The sequence below is a fragment of the Gavia stellata genome, chromosome 1 (assembly GCF_030936135.1).
Source record: "Gavia stellata isolate bGavSte3 chromosome 1, bGavSte3.hap2, whole genome shotgun sequence".
Lineage (NCBI taxonomy): Eukaryota > Metazoa > Chordata > Aves > Gaviiformes > Gaviidae > Gavia > Gavia stellata.
The window spans coordinates 81,454,495-81,478,841 of record NC_082594.1 but is presented as its reverse complement, the minus strand read 5'-3'; the positions used below and the strand labels follow the sequence as shown (position 1 = coordinate 81,478,841).

At 38.7% G+C, this 24,347-nt stretch overlaps 1 protein-coding gene across 2 annotated transcripts in view; it reads left to right on the top strand.

Moving 5' to 3' along the window:
* MID1 (midline 1) overlaps positions 1–24,347 on the top strand; it is a 101,138-nt gene that overhangs the window by 34,261 nt on the left and 42,530 nt on the right. For both annotated transcript variants that reach the window (XM_059818626.1, XM_059818617.1), the window contains exon 2: positions 21,496–21,591. In XM_059818626.1, coding sequence (XP_059674609.1) covers positions 21,496–21,591 — 96 coding nt within the window. The remainder of the gene's footprint in view (positions 1–21,495; positions 21,592–24,347) is intronic.

Here is a 24,347-nt window from a genome sequence, read left to right as displayed (position 1 = left end):
TTAAAATTGCATCTACTGTAAATAGAAGATGCAAGGATGCCATAAACTCTACCTGTGTCAGTTAATTTCTTTCTCATCAAGGAACTAACCCCACCCTGGAGTCCAGACCTTGCTGAGAATTCAGGAGCTGTGACAGTATCTCTCTGTAGTGCCATGATAGGCCAGGTAAGGAAACCTGCATTCATAATTCAGTTTCCTGAACACGAGCATATACACACCCAGCGATGAGTACGTTTTCAGTGGTCATGTGAAAGAAATGGTGTCAGATAATGGAAATAAATGAGGGCACCGTTTTTTGTAATTTAAAGGAGAGCAAGGCTTTTGGCCACATACGTAAATTTAGAATAGATCTTAGAAGGGAAGCAAGGCACATTCATAGCAGACATCGTCATGCCAGTTCAAAATAAGTGAATAGAACATCATTAAATTGTCAGGTTTAATGAGTAAGTAACATTAATTTTCAGCTGGAGTTGACTGGCTGTTTTGCAGATTGAACAATGTTTGACCAAGGAGACATGGTCACACACCTCAGCTTATGCTTTTCTGAGAAGTGGCACCAGTTATACAGTTACTCCGTTCCTTCCCTTTCTCTTTTACCATCACATGTAGGATCAGATGCTGACTCTACATTTTTCTTTAGTAAATTCCACACGACATACAGGGGTATGAGGGCAGGGTGACTTAGTCACAGAATCACAGAATCACTAAGGTTGGAAAAGACCTGTAAGATCATCAAGTCCAACCATTAAAAAAAATAAAAAATAATAAAAAAAAAAACCCAACACACCACCACCACCCACACACCCACAAAAAAACCCCAAAACCACCCACAAACCACAAAACACACCACAACCCACACCAAAACAACCCACCCACACCACACAGCACCATGCCCATCAAGCCACATCCCACAATGCCACATCCACACACTCCTTGAATACCTCCAGAGAGGGTGACTCCACCACTTCCCTGGGCAGCCTGTTCCAATGTTTCACTACTCTCTCAGTAAAGAACTTTTTCCTCATATCCAGCCTGAACCTCCCCTGGCGCAACTTGAGGCCATTTCCTCTAGTCCTGTCACTAGTCACTTGGGAGAAGAGACCAACACCCAGGACAGTGCGAGCAATAGGGCTAATCTGGGGACAAGTCCCTGCAATGTAGTATATGGCTTGGTGTCAGGGCAGAGCAAGGTCTCTCCCACTGTGACTCCAGGTGCCAGAGCGAGCTGCTCCCGAGCGATGGCTACAGCTTAGCCCACCTTAAACCTGTTTGATGTGTATCCACCGAATAGCACACTAAAAAATGCCTCCTATAGTTTTGTGGTCTGTTTTCCCGTTCTTATGACAAGTTATACCACTGCTTTGCTAAATCCTACACTTCAGACCTGTCATTATAAAGGAATAAAGTATACCTATAAAGGTATACTTGACTGTCCTATATTTGCCTGAAAACTCAGTGCTCTTCATGTTTTTAACATAAGCTTTTAAGTGACTCATGTAGAACCTTAGGCTTGTATGTCAGATTAAGTAGCACAGCCTCAAAAATACGCTATCTGTGGGAGATTTTTCATGATAAATATAATAAGGTACCTTACCTTTTTTTCAAAGTAAATATCACCACAATTTACCTCAACCAAGGATCTGCTCCTTAAAAGCAGATGCTTAAAATTCTAGACACTTTCCAAAGCAACAAATTGCTGTAGGCCAAAACTGTCACACATTTTGTGAGAAAACATATTTTGTGAAATAATTGTAATATGGGAAATGAAACCACTTTAATTTCTTTGACTGGTGATGTCAAAAAAGAAAAAGAAAAAAAAAAAGAACTACAAACTCCACAGAGTCTTCTATATGGAGAACTTATTAATAAGAACACTAAACACGCAACCTAACTAAAGCTGATGACAAGTTGCATTGTATGCTACGTTACCCTTGGTAGCAGGTAGAAAGAAATAATCTTGTCCTCTAACACCCTGCTAACTTGCAGAGATTAAAAAGCTGATCCTTACACTGAAATATCTTTAACAAAAATGGAAACCAAACAATCATATAAACATTGCAGCCTTTTATTAATGAAAAGCTGGATTAGGAGAACAAGTGCTTTATTTCAGTTTCCTTTTCAAACAAAAGGGGGTGAAATCCGACCTAAATCAAATCAATGGCAAAATTCATAGAAACAGAAATCACAGGTTGGTAATTTAGAAGAGTGAACGATCCTTTAATTTTTCCCTTTTTCAGTGTCTACAAAAGAGCAGCATTTCCAGAGACAACTATTGGACTGCTTATGTTTTTTACTTCTCACTTTTTGCATATAAGCTGAATTCCCAAGATTGCAAAAAAGAACTGTGAGAAACAATTAAAAACAGAACGTTGCCTCTATTGGTCTCATTTATGTGATTCTTTTGTAATATATGATTACATTTCTGCTAGCAGAAATGCTAAATGGGAAAGTACAGCTGATATCATAGGGATCATTTGAGAATTAGAAGAATGCTGTCTGGACCTGACCTTTTTCTCTGTCAATATAAGCCCACACAAAGGCTTGCAAAATTATTCACCTAAAGTCCTCTCCCTCTGAGGGAGACTAATTTATAATTCTCATCTTCTTTCCATAGACTCAGTCTTCCCCTCTCCTGACACCCAGTCTCAGTCTCGTTGCCTGCTCAGATCCTTTTCCAGTTGTATATGCTCAGCATCCGTGCCCCAAGAGTACCTTTTCCCTAGCTCTACTTCTGTATTTATTCTGAACCTTTTCCTTTGTTTCCCAGACTGCTTGGATCTCCATGGATTCTCATCTATTTTTGGTAAGCCCCCCCCTCACATGGACCACTGTTGTGCTCAGGGCTCTGCCCTCCCTGGTCTCTTGCCCCAATGGCTCTGCCCTGCAAGGCTTTATTTTCCCAGTTCCAGCTGTTTCCCCACCACAGTAGTTCCCATATGCAGATTCTCATCTAACTCATGCTGACCTTCCCCTGGTCCTTCTTCTGCTCGACTTCTTCCTCCCCTCCCCTTATTTTTCAACCATCTCTGCCCCTTTTTCATTCCTGGGGTTATAATTTCCAGTAGCTACCCTGCTATTTCACCCTCTCACCTCCAGGGTCTCTTGTTTGGCTGCACTTCCAGAGGAGTTTCCAGCTCATCCAACTCCCAGTCTCAGCATCCTTTTCCAAAGTCACTCTGCTCGCTCTGCTTTTGCAGCTGTCCATCCTATTTTTTCCCTGCACCTCCTTCCAATCTAGCCTCACCAGGAGCAATTTTTATCCATTCCTAGTGTACCAGTTCCCATGTCTTTGTCGAGCTCCTTTCTCTGACTCTAATCAAACAATGGCACTTGCTTCATTTCAATTTTCAATTGAACTTCTTTGCATTAACTAGTGGATCCACATGGGAGGGGAACTCAGGGCACAGGAGAGACAAACTCTCTGTTTTTGAATCTGGAATAAGACTCTGCCTTGGGTCATCAGGTGGTAGTAGTCATTACAAGGCTATTGTAATTTGGTTTTAGTAGCTAGCCCTGAGCTGTACCGTGATGGTACGCATACCGTCTGGTCAGCTGGGAGTCTGGAGCTCAGCTAGCATTGACAATCTTCAGAGACTTTAGATGCAAAACTGTGATGTACAATTTTTTCAGATCTTGCCTGAATTTGGAAGGACTGGCACCAAAAGTCAAAAAGGCATATACCTGGCACAGAAACCGCTCCTGCCAAATTTAAGTCCAGCTTTCAAAGCACTGAGGCAGCAGAGCAAGACTTTTTATCATTGACAGCAGCATAGTTCCCCTAGCCTGTTTTGTAAAATTAGCTGGTTGTTTTATCTGGCATTTTCATAAAAATAAAACTTAAATAAAATCAGGCCAAGGAAACACTGTAACTGGAAAATTTAATCTAGAATAACTAAAGTTTGACGTTGCTGTATGTGAAATCAGGATCTAGTAATGGGAAATGTCAAATGTGCATATCATAGGTGAAACTGCAATCCCTGCTGATATGAGTAACAGCTTTAAAAAGTCTGAAATATGTTCTAAATAGTTGAGGATCAATTATGAACTGAGCTACATCTCTGGATATCATCTGTTTCTTACATTCAACTAATGGCTGAATTTAGCCTTTTGTGTATAGCAAAACTTCTACTTTTTAAAACTTGCTGCAGGCAGACATTATAAATTCTCAGCTTTCTAAGGCCAGGCATGACCACAGTAATTGCACAATCTGACCTCAAGTGCAAGAGAGACTGCAACATTTTGCATACTAATTCTTTTATTTCACCTAAAACTCATAGTTGAACAATAAGATAGCTGTTAGTGTATCTAAATCCAGCTATAAATATGCATGTGTTGGGGGGGGGGGGGGGGGGAAGGGGGGGGCTGTTCCCTGGGTTCAAGAGAAGAGGTTGAGCCTAATGGCCATAATGACACAACTGTATCTTAATGGGAACACACCACTAGCAAAACATTCCAATTAACAGGGGATGTACTGAGCTGAAATAAATGGTTTTAAGTGATGATCAGCCTGGTGTGAAATTATAAACTCTATTGTTAGTATCAAAATGACTAATTACAACTCTGATGCAGAATAGCACTCAATTTTTTAAATCTGTGGGTCTAAACTGAAAATGCTCTCAGCCTTTTGCAAGACCTCCAGGGAAAAATGAAGAGTATGCAATTTTTAGCTGGCATTTTTATTTAATTGGTGCATTATTTCAGTACAAAGTATTATATAGTATTTCTTTCCTCTTCTCCAGTCTTTTTTTAAATTGAGCTTCCACAGGATGTCCTAATTAGGAAACCCATACTGTATACCCTCAAAAGAATTAAGCATTTCACTTCAGCTAAGTGGCATTTTTGACTGTGGAAAAAAAGCACAATTTAATGGGACAGAGAAAAACAGGGCAGCCAGGCTATTCAGGGAAAACTGAGAAATAGGCCCAAGTTTTATATAAGGATTTGTAATTTGTTTAGGTGGTGCTCTTTTCTTTATGCTTTTCTAACAATGTATAGTACTAAATTCTCTTAATTTAATTTGTACTTCTATGTAAAGCAACCCACACACAGTTTAAGGCTTTTTCTTCCTTTAGCCCTACAGCTTTCATATCAAGCAGGCAAATGTTAAAAGCAGGCTTGAATCTATTCTCTCCATTGATGAATTTTAAAATTAAAGCTCTTTGAAACTTTCATGCCCATCAGTGCAGCCCAGGAGCGTTAAACCACAATGGTCTGGTGCCACATGCTGACAGACCAAGTCTTGAAAAAAGGGTGGCAATTTTTCCACCCTTTCTTAGAGTGCCCAACCAATGCTGAATGGAAGAAAATAAATCAGATTTTTCTTTTTAGTAGAGTATATGAAATAGCAAAGGCTGAAGATGTCTCAGAGTTCCTGTTGTGTTTTATTTATCATCTCTCACAGTTGACCTGAAAACTGAAAACATCCCTTAATAAATTAGTCTCTTTCTTTGTGACAGGTTCCAGGTGAAGTAGAAAAGGTGTGATGTTTCTGTAATTGTACACTACCCAGAAAGTATATTATTCACTGAAACTTGATATCCTGCAGAACATAAGAATTCAAAAAATAAGTTCAATGAACTTAATAGAACAACCTATGTAGCCATATTATTCACTCGTGGTTTACAACGTACTTTAAATAGTGTTACCAAATGTACACAAAAAGCTGGCACTTATGTACTATGATGATGGGCATATTAGGCATATCTGATAAAGCTCACAAGCTTATCAAAATCCTAAAAGCTGATTTTCCTGAAATCTGTCTCCTTGAATATTTAAAACAAAATCTTAAAATCATAGATATTTATTAGTTCCTTGTACTTTTATAAAAAGCACATTAGTTTACTTCATATTTGGATATTACAGCTCTCATAGCTCTGATGAAACATAAAACAAGGTATAAGAAAGCTTCTAAATAAATAAATATACTTCATTAAATTCTTTATATGAATATTATTTAAGGCTCAACTATCTGTCTTAAAAGATCTTCAGATTTTTACAATTTTAGTAAAATATATTATTTATTAAGATCAGCATCTTAAATACAGAATAACTTTGTTTGGCAGAGACTTCTGGAGGTTATCTAGTCCAGCCCCCTGCACAATGAGGCCAGGTTGCTTAGGAACTAACTGTTCTGAATATCTTTGACGATGGAACTGCACAGCCTCTTTGGGCAAGCTCTTCCAGCATTTGAATGCCTTCAAGGTGACAACAGCCACCTTTGCTGTGGGAGCACATGGTCAGCTTGCTGTCCACCAGGATCTGTGGGGCCTTTTCTGCAAGCATCATGTTTTCTTAAAGAAAATCACCAAGTTGGGCTACTAGATGCACTGCTTTTACAGATTTCCTTTTCCTTCATTCACATTTGATTTTAGTGCTAGTTGTTCGGCCCCGAGTCTCAAAAGCATTTTTGATGTACAAATTTCATTTCTACCTAAGACGTTTCTGAAGGTACCTGCAAAATGAAACAAACCAGACTTCTATTTACTTTGAAAAGCACCCAGCAGCTAATGTCGTACACTGGAGACATACCGCAGCACATGTTTAGTAATGGGAATGTACAGCCTTAAAGGTCTGGACAAACCCACCAGGAACTACTGAAATCTCCTTTTTCAGACATGCAGTTTCAAAATGACATTCAGCTGTGAGACAGTAATTTTTCATAGAATGTTTCTGAGGTGCTAGTTTTAGAAGTCTGAATTGGGAATGTTTATCCACTAAGTTTTCACTTTGATCATGTATCGATGGACTGTGGCAAGGGCAACGTACCTCTGTTATGTCAAACCTAGGCATCTTTGAGTCATTGCTGTTGTGCTGTCATTGGTAATCATGTACATGTTGTTTGAGCCAAAGTGTGATATCAAATATACCGATACTACTCTGACAACAAAGTAATAATTAATCAATATCTTGAGCGTCCAGATTACTTGTCTGTGCAAGCACGTGTTACGAGCACATGGTATCTGTGACGAGAGGGACCTTCTTCTTAGCTTTACTGGCTTCTGAGGAATCTCATTCAAAGCCCATTGACTCAGTAGAAAAACTAGTATAGCCTTCAGTGGGTTTTGGATTAAAGGCATTTGATTTTAAGGAAATTGAATAATTTGTAACATAAGGATCATAATGTTGGATCATAAGGATCATAATCTCTTGTAAAAGTAATTGAAATTCATAGAGGGAAAGTACAAAGTATTTTTATTTATACTGTTTTATCTCTTTTAAGAAAACTGTTTTTTATCAATTTTTATTTCATTACTTAAATGACTAATTTAGGGCATTTTAATACCTCAGGTATTTGGTGTTTCATTTGTTTCTTTCAGTTGAATCAAGGTGGTTACTATGGAAACAAAGACATTACATGACTTGAGTTGCTGTTAGCTTTCAGAACAAATACATTATTATGAAACAAAAAAAACCCTGAGATATTGAACTATAAAGTAGAATAAGATCCTTATTAATTAAAAAATCCTGGCTGAAAGCTAGTTTTATACTGTAAGTATGCAGAATAGGAAACACTCTGGCAGAAACAAGTGAAAAAAATGAAAGTTAATGGAGCTGTCATTTCAATAGTCAATAATATTATCTAGCATATGCAATTTCCCAGATGTAATTCCCATGTCCTGCATGAACAGTTACAACAAAGTGAAAGGCTTACCAATGCCAACTCACTATTCTTGTCACAGTGTAACTGCAAAATGTACACACTTCTAGAAACAGTTGAGCAATTGGAAAAATAGAAATGCTCTTGACATCAGTTATGCAGGTAATATATGGCATTGTCCTCCTGGCATCTCCTCAGCTATTTGCACAATTATTTTCTTGGCCATCTCACAGACTTGCATGTTTATGCACAGGGCAAACAGGGGTGTATGCAGAAAGGAGGAATTGAAGCCCCTCAGTCTGGGAGAGCCTGACGTCCTGAGGGTTGACAAGTGTTCCCAGGCTTTGCTTTCCAAACTCCTGGTGATACGGGAAAGAGTGGACCAGGTCAGTAGAAATTAGATAGAAGTCAGTTCTCCTCTCCCATACACAACTCACTTTTGACTGTTAGTGACCCTATAATGGTCAAAATCAGGGAAGAGTTGCATAATTGAAATCAGCTCAAACTAGGCAAATCAGCTCAAAATACAGGTATGGAGCCCAAATAGCATTTGCTAAAACACACCCATACGTGCGCACACGCCCATGCACACAGAGCCACACTTAAAACAATGCTTTGATAATAGATACAGCTCTTCAACTAATAAAAGTACTTAATAAATCATCAATCATAGAACAGCCCAGGTTGGAAGGCACCTTGAAAGATGATCTGGTGCAAACTTTCATGGGAAAGAGAGCCTAGATGAGGTTATCTAGACTATCTGTCCAATTGCATCTTGAAAAGCTCCAGTGATGAGGACTACCATGTCCCTGGGGAGGTTGTTACAGTGAATGATTGTTCCCACTGTAAAAAATTTCTTACATCAAGATGAAACCTCTCCCAGTGCAACTTGTACCCATTGTCCCTTGTCTTCTTCCTGTAGCGTCTTGTGAAGAGAGAGCCTCTGTCCTCTTTGTAGCTGCCCTTTAAGTACAGGAATGCTGTGATGAGGTCCTCCCTGAGCCTTCTCTTTTCAAGGGAGTAAAGACCTAACTCCTTCAGTCAAGGAAAAGAACAAAGGACATTAAAGAGCTATATTTTCATGGGGTGTTTTAAAAACTGTTGAGCGTACAAAATTGGGCTCAGCCCTCAATCAGTGTGACCTCAAAACGTTATTGTTAACCATGCACAGAAACACCAGAGGAGGCTGTGCTCTCCTTCCGTTTGCACATTGTATAACTTATTTTTTCCACATTACAGAGCATGTATGAGTACCTATGTAAATGCGTGCTTGTTTGTGTCTGTTTTATACAGCTAAAGAATGTGTTTCTCACAAAGTCAGTATACCTGATTCTCAGAAACAATGGATGTTAAAAATACAAACCTGAAGTAATGTACTGGGTGAATCAAGTCCACGTCTCTTCTCCAAAGAAAACTTTGTCTGAGATCAAAATCAAAATTAGTTAACTACAGGCCCCAAATACATACTTCCATAGGCTTGACAGTTTTTATATCTTCCCAAAGTGACAAAGCATAGTTATATAATCAGCACTGGCTCATGTTTTCAGTAGTAAAAGTTTGCCAGCCTTGATAGTAGGGAAAACTTCAAAGGCTGTGATAAATCAAATTAATAATTTGTCTGGAGGAAGTATGTATAAATTGGTCATGTTATCTAAATGTGTCAAATGAAATTTTAAGATGTCCCTCTCTCTTTCTCCAGGAATAATTGGATTTGCACATCTCTCTTAAATTGCTAGTCTTTTCACCAAAATGTAGGCACATGTATTTTTCATTGCCTGAATGCCTGTCATGATAAACGGTTACAGAAAAGTGGCCAAAGCTATATGGGAGGGTTCAGGCAGGCTGATTCTACATTTTCCTGCTGTTAGCCCACCTGATGTGAAAATGATCAGCAGGCCATGTAAGACTAGCTCAGTTCTGCATCCTTAATTTAGATATGCTAGATTAAGTAAAATGAAAGGGTTTAAGATTCTTTGTAGATCATTCAAAGGTAAGTTAGAAAGCTTCATTACTCACACATGAGTTCCTCTAGGGAACCATCAGTTCTGAATTTGGCATTTTGGAAGAAGAAGAGGTAACAGAAAAATGGCGCTTCAAAAAATTATCTTGATTTTTCTTGTTTCTAAGGTTTTAAAGAAGGGTTGGATTATACGTATTGCTTGCTCTACTTGTAGAGAAGGGACTGTGGATTCAGATGGTTTATTCTCTGTTTTTCATATGATTTTTGTTCTTACATGAGCATTTATGAAATTCTAGGATATATATGTACTTAAATATTGCTTTGGTTTTCTGTGCATTAAATGCTCTCTTTTCTGATGCCAGATTTACCAAATTTACTAATGCAAATTTGGATGTTTAATGCTGACATCAAAGACAAAGCTTCTTGTCCTTACTTTATTAGTAAAATGTTCAAAGCCTTTTGCTATTAGAATATGTGGATCTCTTATTAATCATTCCAGTTCTTTTATGAAGAGAACATGTAGATCTTTCCTGAGTGCTCTGCATTTCAGCTGAGAATCTGAAATGTCAAGAAAACAGAGAAAGGAAAGTTTCAACTCAGAAGATGAAGTACAAAATTATGTGTTAGAAATTGAAACAGTGATAGATAAGCTTGTGCCGGCACAGTGTGAGTTTGAGATCTTACAGGTACACATATTTGGGCTTCTATTTACACTTTTATTCTAAAAATGTCCTTTGAATTCATATCATGAGATCTATCTCCTTGCTAAACTACAGCAGAATTTTAAATTTTTAATGGTATGTTTTAAATGTCTTGAGAGATCAGAGTTCTATGCTGCTACTAGGAACATGTTGTCACAATCCACTGATTCTTACCGACAGAAATTTTACCTTGTATATGCTTTCAAGCTGTATGTAAACTGAAGCAACAAATGGAAAATAGTGTTTGGAATATAATGATGGGACCACAAATATTGCTGAAGTAGAACTGACTTGAGTTACGTTTCTGGTTTGGCATGTTACAAGTGATTTATTATCAGAGGAGCATAGTAAAAATAAACTACAAAAGTACTCGGTCCACAATCATGCGAACATGCCTTCTTGAGCTAGAATTCACTATTTTGAAGTATCCTCATGCAATTGTTCATATTAATATGAACAATTCATTAGTTCATAGTAATTGATTAGTTCATACTAATTGATTAGTTCATATTAGTAAAATGAAACACATCTGTTATTATCTGCAATGCTGAAATAAGTGAAATACAGAAGCCTGCTGTGGCCTCCACATGGGTTATTTGCTTTTGGTTGTGTTTTTTTTTAACCATTCCATATACATTCCATATACATTGTCAAGGGCTGTTAAATAATAATCTGTCCTTCATGTATTGGCCCCTTAAATGTTTTTCAGATTAACATTGATTATTGCATTTTAATCTGAGTGAATGTGCACTCCAATAGGGACTGAAAAATAACATCTTAGCAGGGGAAAGAAAGAAATTATTTCTCTGGGTGCTCCCCTGGCTGTAGCACACATCCCTTACCCCCTGAGCATTTTCTTGAGCATCCAAGTTACTTTCAGGCCTTCCACCCAGAAACTCTTGGCACTGTGCATTGCCAGCAAAGCAGGAGCCAGCAACTGGGTTCAACTGAGGTTCATAAAATCTAGCAGGAGGTGAGGGGCGCGTTGTAGCAGCAGCTGGGCAGGTCACAGCATGACCAAAGAAAAAGGGGCAAAATACATACGTTTTTTGGAGGTAAGAGTGGTGAGGGAGATCAGGATGTCTGGGAATGGGGTTGGGTCCACTGCTGAAGTAAGGGGAGGAATAGCTTTTAGTGTTGCACATTAAATGAGAGAGGATGATACTTCTGCCTGCTGACTATTTCCTTGGTATGCTTTTCTTTGATATATCAGTTGCAAATACAAGGCAAAAAGGAAGTGCTACTTTTGTTGTGGTTATTTTTCCAGTGGATGGATATTTAAATTATACTTAGACCTGAACCTGGTTTTCCAACCAAAAGCTCCTAATTTTTTATTGTTGTTTTGGTCTAGTTATTCTATTTTTTGGTTTGGTTTTTTGTTGTTGGTGTTGTTTTGTTTTTTTTTTTTTTTTGTTGGTTGGTGAATTTGAAATCTGGAGTTGATGTCTGATGAAGTATTGGCAATAAGGGTTCGGCAGGTCAGAACAGAAACTTCACCTGAGTATGACAGAAATATGCAACAAAATCTGACTCCGTATCATGAACTGTACCTTGCAATTTATACTCACTATTTAGTTTAAACTTAGCTCATCACCATCACATTGTTTTAATAAGTCCCTAAGTATGTAATTGTACTGAGATTATTTAACATTATTCTCTGGTTTTATCCATAACAACTTGTAAAGTCAAAGATTTAAATATAATAACAACTCTGTAGCTGAAATCTAAATCAAGGGTGATTATTTCCCTAACTCCTAAATTCAAGATCTGGTGCTTGTATAGAAAAATACTGACAAAGTATATTATCAGGCCAGATTGACAACTATTTTAGATGAATTTTTAAGCCTTCTTTTCAAAAAAAGTACTTAAGTTCATGTCTAAACTTTAAAAATGTGAGTAACTCAGGTTGACCATGCCAAACTTCTTTTGGGGCATTTACTCAATATAGTAGAGGGGTTTAGTATACTGAGTAGGAAATAGAGCAAATGAAGAGAAGAAAACACAAAGAGATTTACACTTCTGTCTAGACCAAGCTCTTACTGAGGGCAGCAAGGCAATGAGCATGTGCCAGAATGAGCATTCAACTGGACAGATGCCAACTTTTTTATTGTGAGTAACCTCTTACAGCTGGAGCCTGTTCACTGGAAGGAAAAGGCAGAACCACCAATGACTTCAGTGGCGCAAAACCAGAGTGCTCCAGAGTGGAAGAATTAGCTCATGGTGTACTTCTTGGCAAAATGCTGGAGAGTCTATAAGCACAAAAAAATACCATAATATGTAATTGTAAGTGGGTCTTTGTTTAGCATGAATTACCCTAAGTCGGAGTTGGATCTTTCTGATTGAGTGGTTGCTTGACACTTGCCTCATGCACCATGCTGTTGGACAGTGGGATTGGCATTTTCCAAAAGAGATGCTGTGCTCTGGCTTCACTTGGGCTTACCAATGGTGCCTATATGGCTCCTAATACACTGCCAGAGCAACAGCTGGGAATATATTGTGTTCACAGATGCACCTGTTTCCTCTCTATAGAGGAACTGCAAAGAAAGTCAATCCCATTTCTTGAACAGAATCCTGCTGGTGGTCTGTTTAGCCCAACTGCTAGTTGCTGCGCCAGTAGCAGGCAAAGCCAGTGTGTGCCCTGGGCATCCCACTCCATCCAGCCATGCCAGGAGATGGACTTCCAGCTTCATTATCTGGATGGACAATTAATATCCTCAGGAGTCCTTCAAAGTGCTGTTTGCCATACTGAGAAACATAAATGCTACAGGCCAGCAGAAAGAGCTGAATCAGGTTTGTGACAGCTCCACCCATCTGCTACCTAACACAGACCAAATCACCATGTGGACCTTCTCTACTCCTCGCCTATCTAGCCATCCTTTCCAACTTGCCAGTTTTGCAGAATACTGAATTATTTTTTATACATACCTGGTTGGATAAGATGGAATTTTTCAAACGCAAAATGCAGTAATATGTACAGACTGATTAAAAACATTTTTTTCCATAATATAACCTCTTAAATAAAACACAAACTTTCAGAAATGTTTAGGCAGGCATCTGTAGAAGCCAGGACTTTAATAACACTGCATGAATTGTGGTTCTTTGGATGAGCTTTTTTTGCTTTCTCTTCCTATAAATGTCTGTCATTAGTGATGTGCAAACCTCAGAACTTCAGTTTTTGGAAAGAATACTTCCCATGTCTTGCTTGTGCAATATAAGATTAGGCGTTTCAAAAAGGAGGAGCTCTTGTTGAACTCCTGGTTTTAAGTACGTTCCACGTCCTGGGAGTTTGGAAGTGGATGCAGCCAGGATGCTGCAAGGACAGCTGTGCAAAAGTTCAAGTTCTCCTTAACCCCCTTCATTGCACTGGATTAGCCTGCGGGGAAAAGAATGAACTTATGAATCCTCTAACTCTCCTCAATAAGTCTTTAATGCCATTCTTTAAATGAAGGGTGTCTGGTATTTGTTGTGCTCTTTTAACACTTCAGCTTCCAGTTTGACTACTGCATTGAAGTGAAAAAAAAATAAATCGAATATATTTGGACCTCAAATATATCTACAGTTTTGTAAACCTTGATTAGCTCACATATCAGTCTGAGACTGGCTTTGGTTTTAATTTAGTCAAATGCTTAATCTAGTCTTTCTTGAGCCTTGATTCCTGATGATTATGCTAGTCCTTCTTTGATTAATGATTCATTAGAAATAACGCTGAAGCAACCCCCCAGATCCCAGCCAAGCCAACATTTAGATATCTTGTAATAGTTTGATTGAAATGGGAATCTCTAAAAAAAAGTTACTTGTCCTATATTCAGTTTTGTCACTGTCTAAACTGGGACAAAGTTTTTATAACATGTTTGAATGCCCTGAGAAAACAAATTGCTTTCTCTGTTTAAAAGAAAATGGTATTTTCTTTTCATTTTTCATATGTTCATTTCATGTTATAATATTGAAAATAACTAAGCAGTGTCAGTTGCATTGGCCTATGTTCTTGGTAATGGTCCCTGTTTTTAATATATATAGTTTTAAAGTATATATATTGTTTCTTTCCCGAGCCTAGTACTGCACATCAAAGGAAAACTTTTGCTGTATTGTACTATATATATGGCTCTTGTCCTGTCCCTTTTCCTCAGAGGCTCCAGCTGCAAAATTTGTCTTATGCTCTGAGGAAGGGAGAAGAAACAGGGAAGGAAGGCTAAAGGGCATGGCAGTAAAGCAACTCACAAGGCAGATTAGTGTAGTTAAATCAAAGGGCAGAGCCATGACTGCAAGTGGCAAGCACCATGGTGTATTTGAGGGCATGGCTTTGCAGAGAACTGAGAGCGCAATTGTAGGTTTTGCCTAGAATATTGCCCTCTCAGTTAATAAGGATTTTATGTGGTCAAGAACAGGAAATGCTTGGACTTCCTTTAATTTTCACAATATCCCATTTTAAATAAGGGTTAATAAAACAATAAGCGACATTCCTATGAAATATGGAAATAGTCCCAACTTAGTTAACATCATTTAAGTCATAGTGGATTCAAATGCAGCTATTTTTATTGCACTTTTAATAAAAATAGTCCTGGACAATTAATTAACAGTGCAGTATCTCATGGGTCTTTCCTTGTGATATACTGTAATCACTTGAGGTAAAAATCTTAGTCCCCAGGAGTGTATCAACATCATAGCTGTTATTTCTTTTCACATAGAAATGTGGAGTGCAGTTGTCAAGCTCTGCACATTTGAGACTTGAGGTCAATCATTCCTATTAACCACAAATGTTACCGTTCCCTGGCTGGAGAAATACAGGTTCGAGCATGTGTATCCTACAGAAGAGTAGTCATCTGTTTCAGGACAAATACGTAGAATAAAAATTTGCTTAAGTTTTTCCATGTGCACCTGGCATGTCCATTTAAATAAAGAACACCAAAGGAAACATTAATCTCGCATACACCAAAAACCTGGCTCAAAAACGTGCTTGGTATTCTGGCAGTTCTTCTGGAATTGATTGGCAACTTTTATAATAGGTTAGACAAAAGTCCTGGAGGCAACAGGCCTAGTTCATAGGGTATGTCACCACGACGAGATGGAAACGTAACCGGAGCACGTACAAGCACAACTTCTTTGAGTTAGGAGGAAAAACAGTTGCAGTGAAGATGTGGTTGCATGGACTTTGTGAGCGACAGGGTGTATACTTATGATCTCCAGCCAGCCTGCACGTACTAAAGACTGATCTGCCATGTCAACACCATTCTGGTTGCCCTGCTAGCTTGAGTAAGTTAGGGTACAATCACACTTCTGCTTTGTGGCATTTTATTCCTCATCTCAGTTTTACTGCAGTGTAACTGTGTGGCCTTTGGTTACATGCTTTAACCAAACAAATCTGAAAATATATGACCTCTGTTTCAGTGTGGCCATTTGTAAAGAGAGCTGATGGGAGGGTGGCTGTGGTTCTCATGAAACTTATATAATTACTTGACCTAATTTCCACTATGCAGGGCTCTGATAAGCCCAGAAGGCTCTCCAAAGTTGTTTTCTTCTTTAAACCAGGAGGTAGCTTCATAATATGCCTTACCCTGGTCAGTTCTACACCAGGAGCAAAGGAAATGCAAACTGCTGTCAATGTTTGCTTCCAAAGGACTTTGATCATGACGGATTTGATGTAAACGGTGAGCAAGGCTGTTGTTACAAAGTACTGTCCCACAGTGTGTGAGTCTTAGCACGTGCTGCAGTTTCAGTGGATTGGTTCTCAAAACCTTCCAGTAAGCAGTGAGTGGAAAATATAAATGCATCCTTATATTTAACAATGGCAGGAAAAAGAATATTTTTCATGAGAAAAAGACAGTGCCTTTACTTCAAATGGAATTTAAAATCTCATTGTAGCTGATAGCTGGATGTTTTCTCTTGAGGCCTTTTGAATAGATGTTTTTTCTGGACCGGGAAAATGCCTCTGAGAAGATCATCTCTGGGATGTTGTTTTCTCTGCTGTGATGTAAGGCAGGATCACACAAGTCAGCGTTTTTCTTCTTAAGAAGCTTACATTAATTTATTTTGACAGCGTTTTCAACCTGTATAGTAGCTTAGGACTATCTGTTTGTGCTACCTTCCTATTTTAGACAAGCGATGCTTTGCATGAGACTGTTAATTTGGCAAAGGGCATGGGTTCACATTTGGTTTTCATAGACTGATAGATTTAAAGGCCAGAAGAGACCATTATGATCACCTAGTCTGACCTCCCACTTCAATCAGAGCACAAGCCTCACGCAATTGTTACTACAAGAAGATCATGACTTCAGTGTGAGCTAGACAGCAGCTTAAAGAAGGCATTCAGTCCTGAGTTGCCTTCCTCTAATTTTTAGCACTAATTTTTCCAACTTCAGACTCCAGTCCCTGGATCATATCATTTTATAGGCATGCAGAGTCAAAATGAAACATCATCCTCAACTGTCCTTTTCAATTACATTTCTGTGATTCCACCTACTTGGATTTATCCCAAGATTATAGGAATATTTATGTTGTATAGTTGTCAGACCATGCTAAATGGACAGTAAGCATTCTTTTCACTTTATACTCGATATTGTAAAAACAGTTGCAAAGCATGCATGGGATGTCAAGATCTTGGCCTAGGTCTGCATTGGTAAGTCACGAAGCATTCAGCCTGCCTTTTAGCTTTTGTGAGCAGTTTGCATCCACGGAGTTAACATGCATGAAGCCTGTTCACAGAGAAAATGCAGAGCAACTATTCTCCCTCTGTTAAAAACCAATCCCTGCATTTCTAAGATTAGATTTTATAGACAGGTAATGACAAAAATTAACAAGTGACAAAAAAAGATAAGGAAAGGCAGGTGGAAGTGTTTAAGAAATTATGATTTATCTACAACATTTCTAAAAATACAGTTGCAATTTGATTCACCTAAGAGAATGACAGTAGAAGATTAGGTGGGAGGAAGGCATTACTTTGAATAAGCTTATTCTGCCACTCATTTTCACATGTACTCATCATAATGCGGGAGCACCCTTTCTCCAAACTTAAAACCTGACTACAATTCACTATGCCAGGAATTTTGGTCTACACCACTGGATTGATTTTTCATGATGGCCAGAGCTCCAAATTCGGGATTGAAGTTTTACACAACCTGATGTGTGTGGATGTGAAATGAGCTTGTGACGCTTTGGAATGTCTGAGCAAGTTAAAGTACTTCTGAAATATAAAGTCTTTCAAGCCCTTTCCAGCTCCCCCTATACAGAGTAAAGAAAGAGTGCAAGGCTTGAACTCCACTTCTGGTCATATTATCATGTGGCAACCAAAGTGGTGCCATGGTCTGTATGGGAATGGAATAGGGGAAAGAACTGGAGGAAAATAATGCCAAGAGAAAATCTGGGTAAACATACTGCAAGAATTGATCTAGTTTTATGACCTTTAAAACTTCCAAGCCAGGCCAGTTTTAAGAGCTGCCATTCAGTACTTGCCCTAGTGAAACTGGAAAGATTGACATTAATTTCAGAAAGCAGCTGTCAAGTCCTTGCTATTTAGTAAAGCATTCATATAAACTGATGTTTTTCAACAGAAGTTTATCAAAACTCTGATACTTCTTGACTTAAAAAGACCCCAATTTCTTGCATACCAAACTGCAAGGAAACAAAATTCCAGGCTTTCCAGTTTGAAAATGACACAGTTCGAGGAGCTAGAGCTCAGGAATGCACTAAGTCTTTGCCTTTTGTAAGGCAACTCACTTGTTTAGTAGTTATCCTCCATTTTCACAATTAGGAAATGCAGAGGACATCAAGAGACCTGTGTGAAACCATAATAATATATATGGATTTATGTTTATATTCACTGGATAGAGAACTTATTCTAAAATTCTGTTCTTTATCCAGAATTTGGAAATACCCTGGATATAATTATCTGTATATAATTTATGGCTAAATAAATTTCTGTTTTGGAGAAAAATATTTACTCTTCATATATTAATAGCCTTAGTTCAAGGCACTTTCAGGTTATTGAAAATCACTGCAGTATTCCATAACAGCTTTGAGAACATTTTTTCTTCATAGTATGTGAAGGTCCCAACTGTTAGCATTTATTATGTCCAATAATACATTTTGAAATTAGGCAATGCCAATCAATAGTTTACATTTTTCATTTTAAATCTTTTGGTATAAAACATTAGAACATGTACAAAATGAATATATGGGCAATAAGATGGTATGTAAACATCATTTTGAGTATTTGCACATTTGGTCCCCTCTTAACAAACTGTTTTTTAAAGACAAAGGTTATCTGATACTTTAACTATATATGGCATTTTGACTCTGCATGTGAGTCTCAGCTCTACAAAGGGACATCTAACAGCACAGCAAACATGCCTTTGCAATTAAATGATTGTTCACAGTACAGCTTATGGAAATAAAAGATACAGCTCAAACTGTTCAGTAAAGAATGCCCATTCTTGTTACTCTTTGTTTTAATGGGCTATAAAATAAAGGCAGTGTAGAAGGTATTTTTACAGTCAGAGCTTGTGATACATGATACGTATGGCTGTGCTGGGAAGAAAATGCCAAAATTATGTACTTCAAACACCCATCACGCTTCTCAGAAGGGTTTTATACGTAAAGCCATCAAAATCCTGTGCTATCGTTAATGGAACAGGACTGACTGCTCCTCCAGTGTTTACAGAATCAGCCCTGGTAAATGCCAAAGTATGTATGGTTCAGCAGTGAAATACTGCTGGCTTCACTCATTTTTAGCCATATGCAATATGGAGTAAGGAGACTGTAGGGCTGCAGAAAGGGAGGGAGGGCAAGGAACAAAGTGTTTTAAAACAGCACAAAATAGACAGGGAGTAACAGCACCACAAAACACACACACACGCACATTAAATGCGTGCACGGAGGTTGTAAGAGCAGGGGGGCAAGGATGAGAGAAGTCAGGTGAGTTCATGGTAGCTGAAGGGTCTTAAGGGACAGAATAGATACATCGGGGGGAAAAGTAACAGTGTTAAGAAAAGAAGCCCATTAATAAAAGATGAGGAGGGATGAAATTAATGAGAGCTCTGCGGAGATGCTACAGCCCTTGTGAGGAGAGAAGCACAGGGCCCAGCTCTGGTATTCTTGTTCAGTATTTCCTAGGTACTGGGGACTGCTCAGAGGACAAACTACAATTAAAAGGCAGGGACTGTCAGACTGTCAAGAATACTAAGCAAGGGACTAGTCTCACACACTTACATAGGTGAATAACTATGAGGAACAGCTTGTCACACCAGCAGTCCCCAGGACTTTCAAAATTAAATATATGCCCCTGAAGTTACTGAAATAACTGAGTGTTTATGGCAGGACTACTCTTCTTCTTCTGTTTCATGGACTCAGGTTATATATACAGGGCTTTTTTATCTCTGTGGAAACTTTGCATTTCATGGACTTTTTCATGCCTATGTGCTTCCAGAAGATGGAATTTCATGTCAAACAGCAGCTATCACAGGATATATAGTAAAAAGCAAAGAGCTGGTAGTTGCAGGTTCTATGGTGCACCACAGGGTCCTGGTCCTAAGACAGCCAGACTAGGGAGCAGGTCACAGCCTTCACAGACTCACAGAATCACAGAATTTCCACTAATGTTGGAAAAGACCTGTAAGATCATCAAGTCCAACCATCAACCAACACCACCATGCCCATTAAACCATGTCCCACAATGCCACATCCACACCTTCCTTGAACACCTCCAGGGAGGGTGACTCCACCACTTCCCTGGGCAGCTTATTCCAGTCTCTCACCACTCTCTCAGTAAAGAAATTTTTCCTAATATCCAGCCTGAACCTCCCCTGGCACAACTTGAGGCCATTTCCTCTTGTCCTGTCACTTGTCACTTGGGAGAAGAGACCAACACCCACCTCTCTGCAACCCCCTTTCAGGTAACTGTAGAGAGCGATGAGGTCTCCCCTCAGCCTCCTCTTCTCCAGACTGAACAACCCCACTTCCCTCAGCCGCTCCTCATAAGACTTGTGCTCCAGACCCCTCACCAGCTTCGTCATCCTTCTCTGGACACGCTCCAGCACCTCAATGTCCTTCTTGTAGTGAGGGGCCCAAAACTGAACACAGGATTCGAGGTGCGGCCTCACCAGAGCCGAGTACAGGGGCACAATCACCTCCCTACTCCTGCTGGCCACACTATTTCTGACACAGGCCAGGATGCTGTTGGCCTTCTTGGCCACCTGGGCACACTGCTGGCTCATCTTCAGCCGGCTGTCAATCAACACCCCCAGGTCCTTTTCTGCAGGGCATCTTTCCAGCCACTTGTCCCCAAGCCTGTAGCATTGCCTGGGGTTGTTGTGACCAAAATGCCGGACTTGGCACTTGGCCTTGTTGAACCTCATACAATTGGCCTCAGCCCATTGATCCAGCCTGTCCAGATCCCTCTGCAGAGCCTTCCGACCCTTGAGCAGATCACAAACCTCCTCCTTCTCATGCGCTTGGATTTCCTTTCTGTGGATGTGGAGGGGAGAAGGGAGGCTGAAACATTTGTTTCTAGACCTCAGTTTCACATGCAATGGTACAGTGGCCAGGATGCAACATCAAATCTGGAAGCTGGAAAGCACTCCAAGCTCCCACAGTTGCAGATATTTATTGCAGCCCTAATCAGTTGATAAACACAGACACAAGCCACAAGTTCTCTTTTGACAACAATTAGTGAAGGCACAATCTGCAAGTAGATAATTCATTATTATGCATAGAAAGGATGTTTTTCTTTAGAATTATTTATTAAAAAATATACTCTACTGAACTAAGGAATTGAATCAATTAGATCAATCTCCCCCAGTCCCAAAGGGGCACATGCTCAGAGACCTCAGTTAGCAGCAGGCTTTTAAATGCCAATGCTAGACTGAGAGCAGGAAATAAGGAGTCAAAAAGTGTTCTCAGCCAAAATAAACCACTTTTTTTGGTGAAATGTTTTTACCTTCCCTGCTCTTCTCCTTACTCATTTTTTCTCCCTCTGACTAAAACTAATTGCTTAATCTAGTTTTTAGTAGGTCCTTAGAAACACTATTTTATAGAACTTGCTCTATCTTGAACTTTTCTGCTCTCTTGTCTTGCCATACTTGATGCAAAAACAAAACATCTAATGGAGCATATCAAAATGAAAGTCTCGTGTTCATACCTGTGTAATTATACAATTCAGATCCTGAAAATATATCAATTTTTCCACTGTTCACCTAAACATTAAATTCTTCAAAATGCTAATGTGTTATTTTCTTTCTTTTTGACAGCAAAATTTGGAGAGTAACCTCACCAACCTTATTAAGAGGAATACTGAACTGGAAACTCTTTTGGCAAAACTCATTCAGACCTGTCAACATGTAGAAGTGAGTACTGACCTCCATTTGAAATACTTCTAAACTTAATTACATTCACTTCTAGCATTCAGGAACAAAAGTTTAAACAAAAAAAACAACAAGCACAGAACTAAATTAAAATAGTGGTAAACAGATTTGGAGCTTTTTCACGTATAAATGGTATTCTCAATACGGATGACCTCCTTTACATTCCTTCCTATCCCCTTTCAATCATGATATGTTTGTATAGCCCCCACCACTGCTATACTTGAACACATCACTCACTAGCTGTAACACGTTTTTCTTTTTGGGTCCTTTGTGGAGTAGAGTAATATTTACAGGTGGAAAACTAAGGCAAACAAATAGTAATGCCCAGATCCACAACAATATTCAGGTTTCTATCAGCCACTGTTTATTTTTTTAATCAGAATTAAGTATCTAAATTCATATGTGAACTCAAAAGTCATACATGAAATATATTTATCTTCAGAAGAAGAAAGATGTTTACAGGCCTTTGAGTTGCCTCAGTTACATATTCCACGTTGACTAACAGAAAATCTTTAGCAGGGAGGGACCTGATTCCATATTCCTCCCAAATCTGGGGGATTTTTTAGATGGCCCTCTGGGGGCAGCTGCCTTACATGCAAATCAAAATAACCACAGACTAATTCAGCCATGGGAGCTGACACAGGAGGAGATCAGAGTCCAAAATAGATTATTTTTTAACAAAATTTTTCTTTTTACTTTTTGCCACACTCTAAGACCTTTTCAGTTCCTTGTAGTACATTCAGGTCAACAAACCACTATGAACAAAAAGCTTCCATATCATACAAAACTTCCAAAAGACAACATGAGTTTATGCTTTCTGCAATCAATATTATACAAACATCCCCATGGCATCAAAACTTTATCACCAGTGCTTTCCTCATCGTCAGTCTCAGGTGACACACCAGATGCAAAACATTTTCACCCCTCCTCCAGGTAAATTGTGGCTGAGAAACACCTGAAGAATAGGAAAGGCTCAGTATTGTGAGGTGCGTGTGCTTGTTGACAGATATACCGGATTCAGTGAGATACAAGTAGTTCATAATTTGTAGTGCTACCAGTTTTCATAAGTTCTAAGTTCAATTTAAGATGGCATGGAATAGTTAATGGGGTAGGAATCAGAGAAGGTGGCACAACATAAATGCTGCTGATTTAGATGGAAATAAGCTTCAGTCCTCAATCACAGAGAAAAGGTATTTTCAGTTGAACATCTGATTATTAGTCAGATTAGCAGGGAAAACATATTTTCCCTGTGAAAAATGGCTGGGTTTTCATTTGCATCATAATGCTGTCTGTTGACTAAAGTTGGGTCACCTAATTAAGCCCAAGAGCAACTTTTGTTGTGAACAGATTCAAAGTCACATCTTGAAAATTTGACATCTGCTTACATACCTTGTTGACTGTGGCAATGGCACATACTGCAGAAAAAAAGGGAAAAAAAATAAGATCCACCCAAAAAACCCAACGCAAATGAAACCAAACCAAACCAAACCCCAAACCAAACCAAAAAAACCCAAGACTGTCCTTCTAAAGAGATCATCTCATCCTTTTTTCTGTCTATCTGCTCCACCTCTGCGGAGCCTCACTGACTTCATGGAGCTCAACAAAACCATGAAAGTCTATCCACAGTATCAGACTTGAGGTGAACGGTTTGAGTTCTGTGTATAGGCAGCAATAACATCAGGCAGAAAAACTATAGTATCAGCTGGAATGACTGTAGTAGCTAATGAGAGAGAGAAGACACATTTTCTTCCTCTGTATATAAAACTCAAAGCAAAACCCGTGAAGCAGATGGGCCCAGGAGAGCATAAGGCCTCTTCTTCATTAGTGGTCTATGTCCAAGATGGGCTAGATCTGGAAAATTTTAAATCACTCCTTCATCTCCTCTGCCATTCTGCAATATATTACCAACTCTAAGGTTTAGTTTTACAAAAAAATCCAACTTGTTCAACTGGTAACAGATGCGCTACTGTCCCTGGAGTCCTGTTTTAGAAAATTTCTCTCTATAGACATAAAACAATAGCAGCAAAATTGTTAATGAATTCCTACCACATTTTATTCAACAAATTAGTCTAATTAGCATTTAAATTAGCTGAATATTAAGAAATGAGCTTCAGTTGAAACCCTGGACCTAGGCTGCACTGGAAATCGGGCAATTGGGGATGTGGAAGTAAACTTTAAAGCTATCTCTGTTTCTCAGAGCTCTGTGAAAACTTCAGATACGGTGTGAATATCTCCAACATGAGAGAAGCTGAGGTTTAGATAGATTTTTTAAAAGTCAGTATGGTCTCTTTCTTTGTGCTTCTTTGTGACAGAAATTCATCCCGAACCAGGAACCTGAATGAAGCAAACAGTTTATTGGTTGTAACAGTAATGTTACAAATTTAAAATTACAAAATATTAGGAAAAGAAAAGCTGGAGTTTCCAAAGACTGCATTAGTGTTGCCATATGAACTCATTGAAAGGTTGAAACCAAACAGGTAGTTAATTTTATAGGAAATGTTTTCTTTTTCATTTTTTGATACAATGTATTACAGATAATGATGTAAAATATATTATACACAATTTGTAAACATGTAAAAACATATGTAGTATACTTTAAAAACTGCTGATCCATACTTTGATTTTCCTTACCTAATTTTAAATAGTTTTAATAATGGTATTTTAATGTCTATTTAGAGTTTTGGGGGTTTAAAATGAGTTAAAATAGAAAGAAAAGAAGCTTTGGGTTTCACACATAA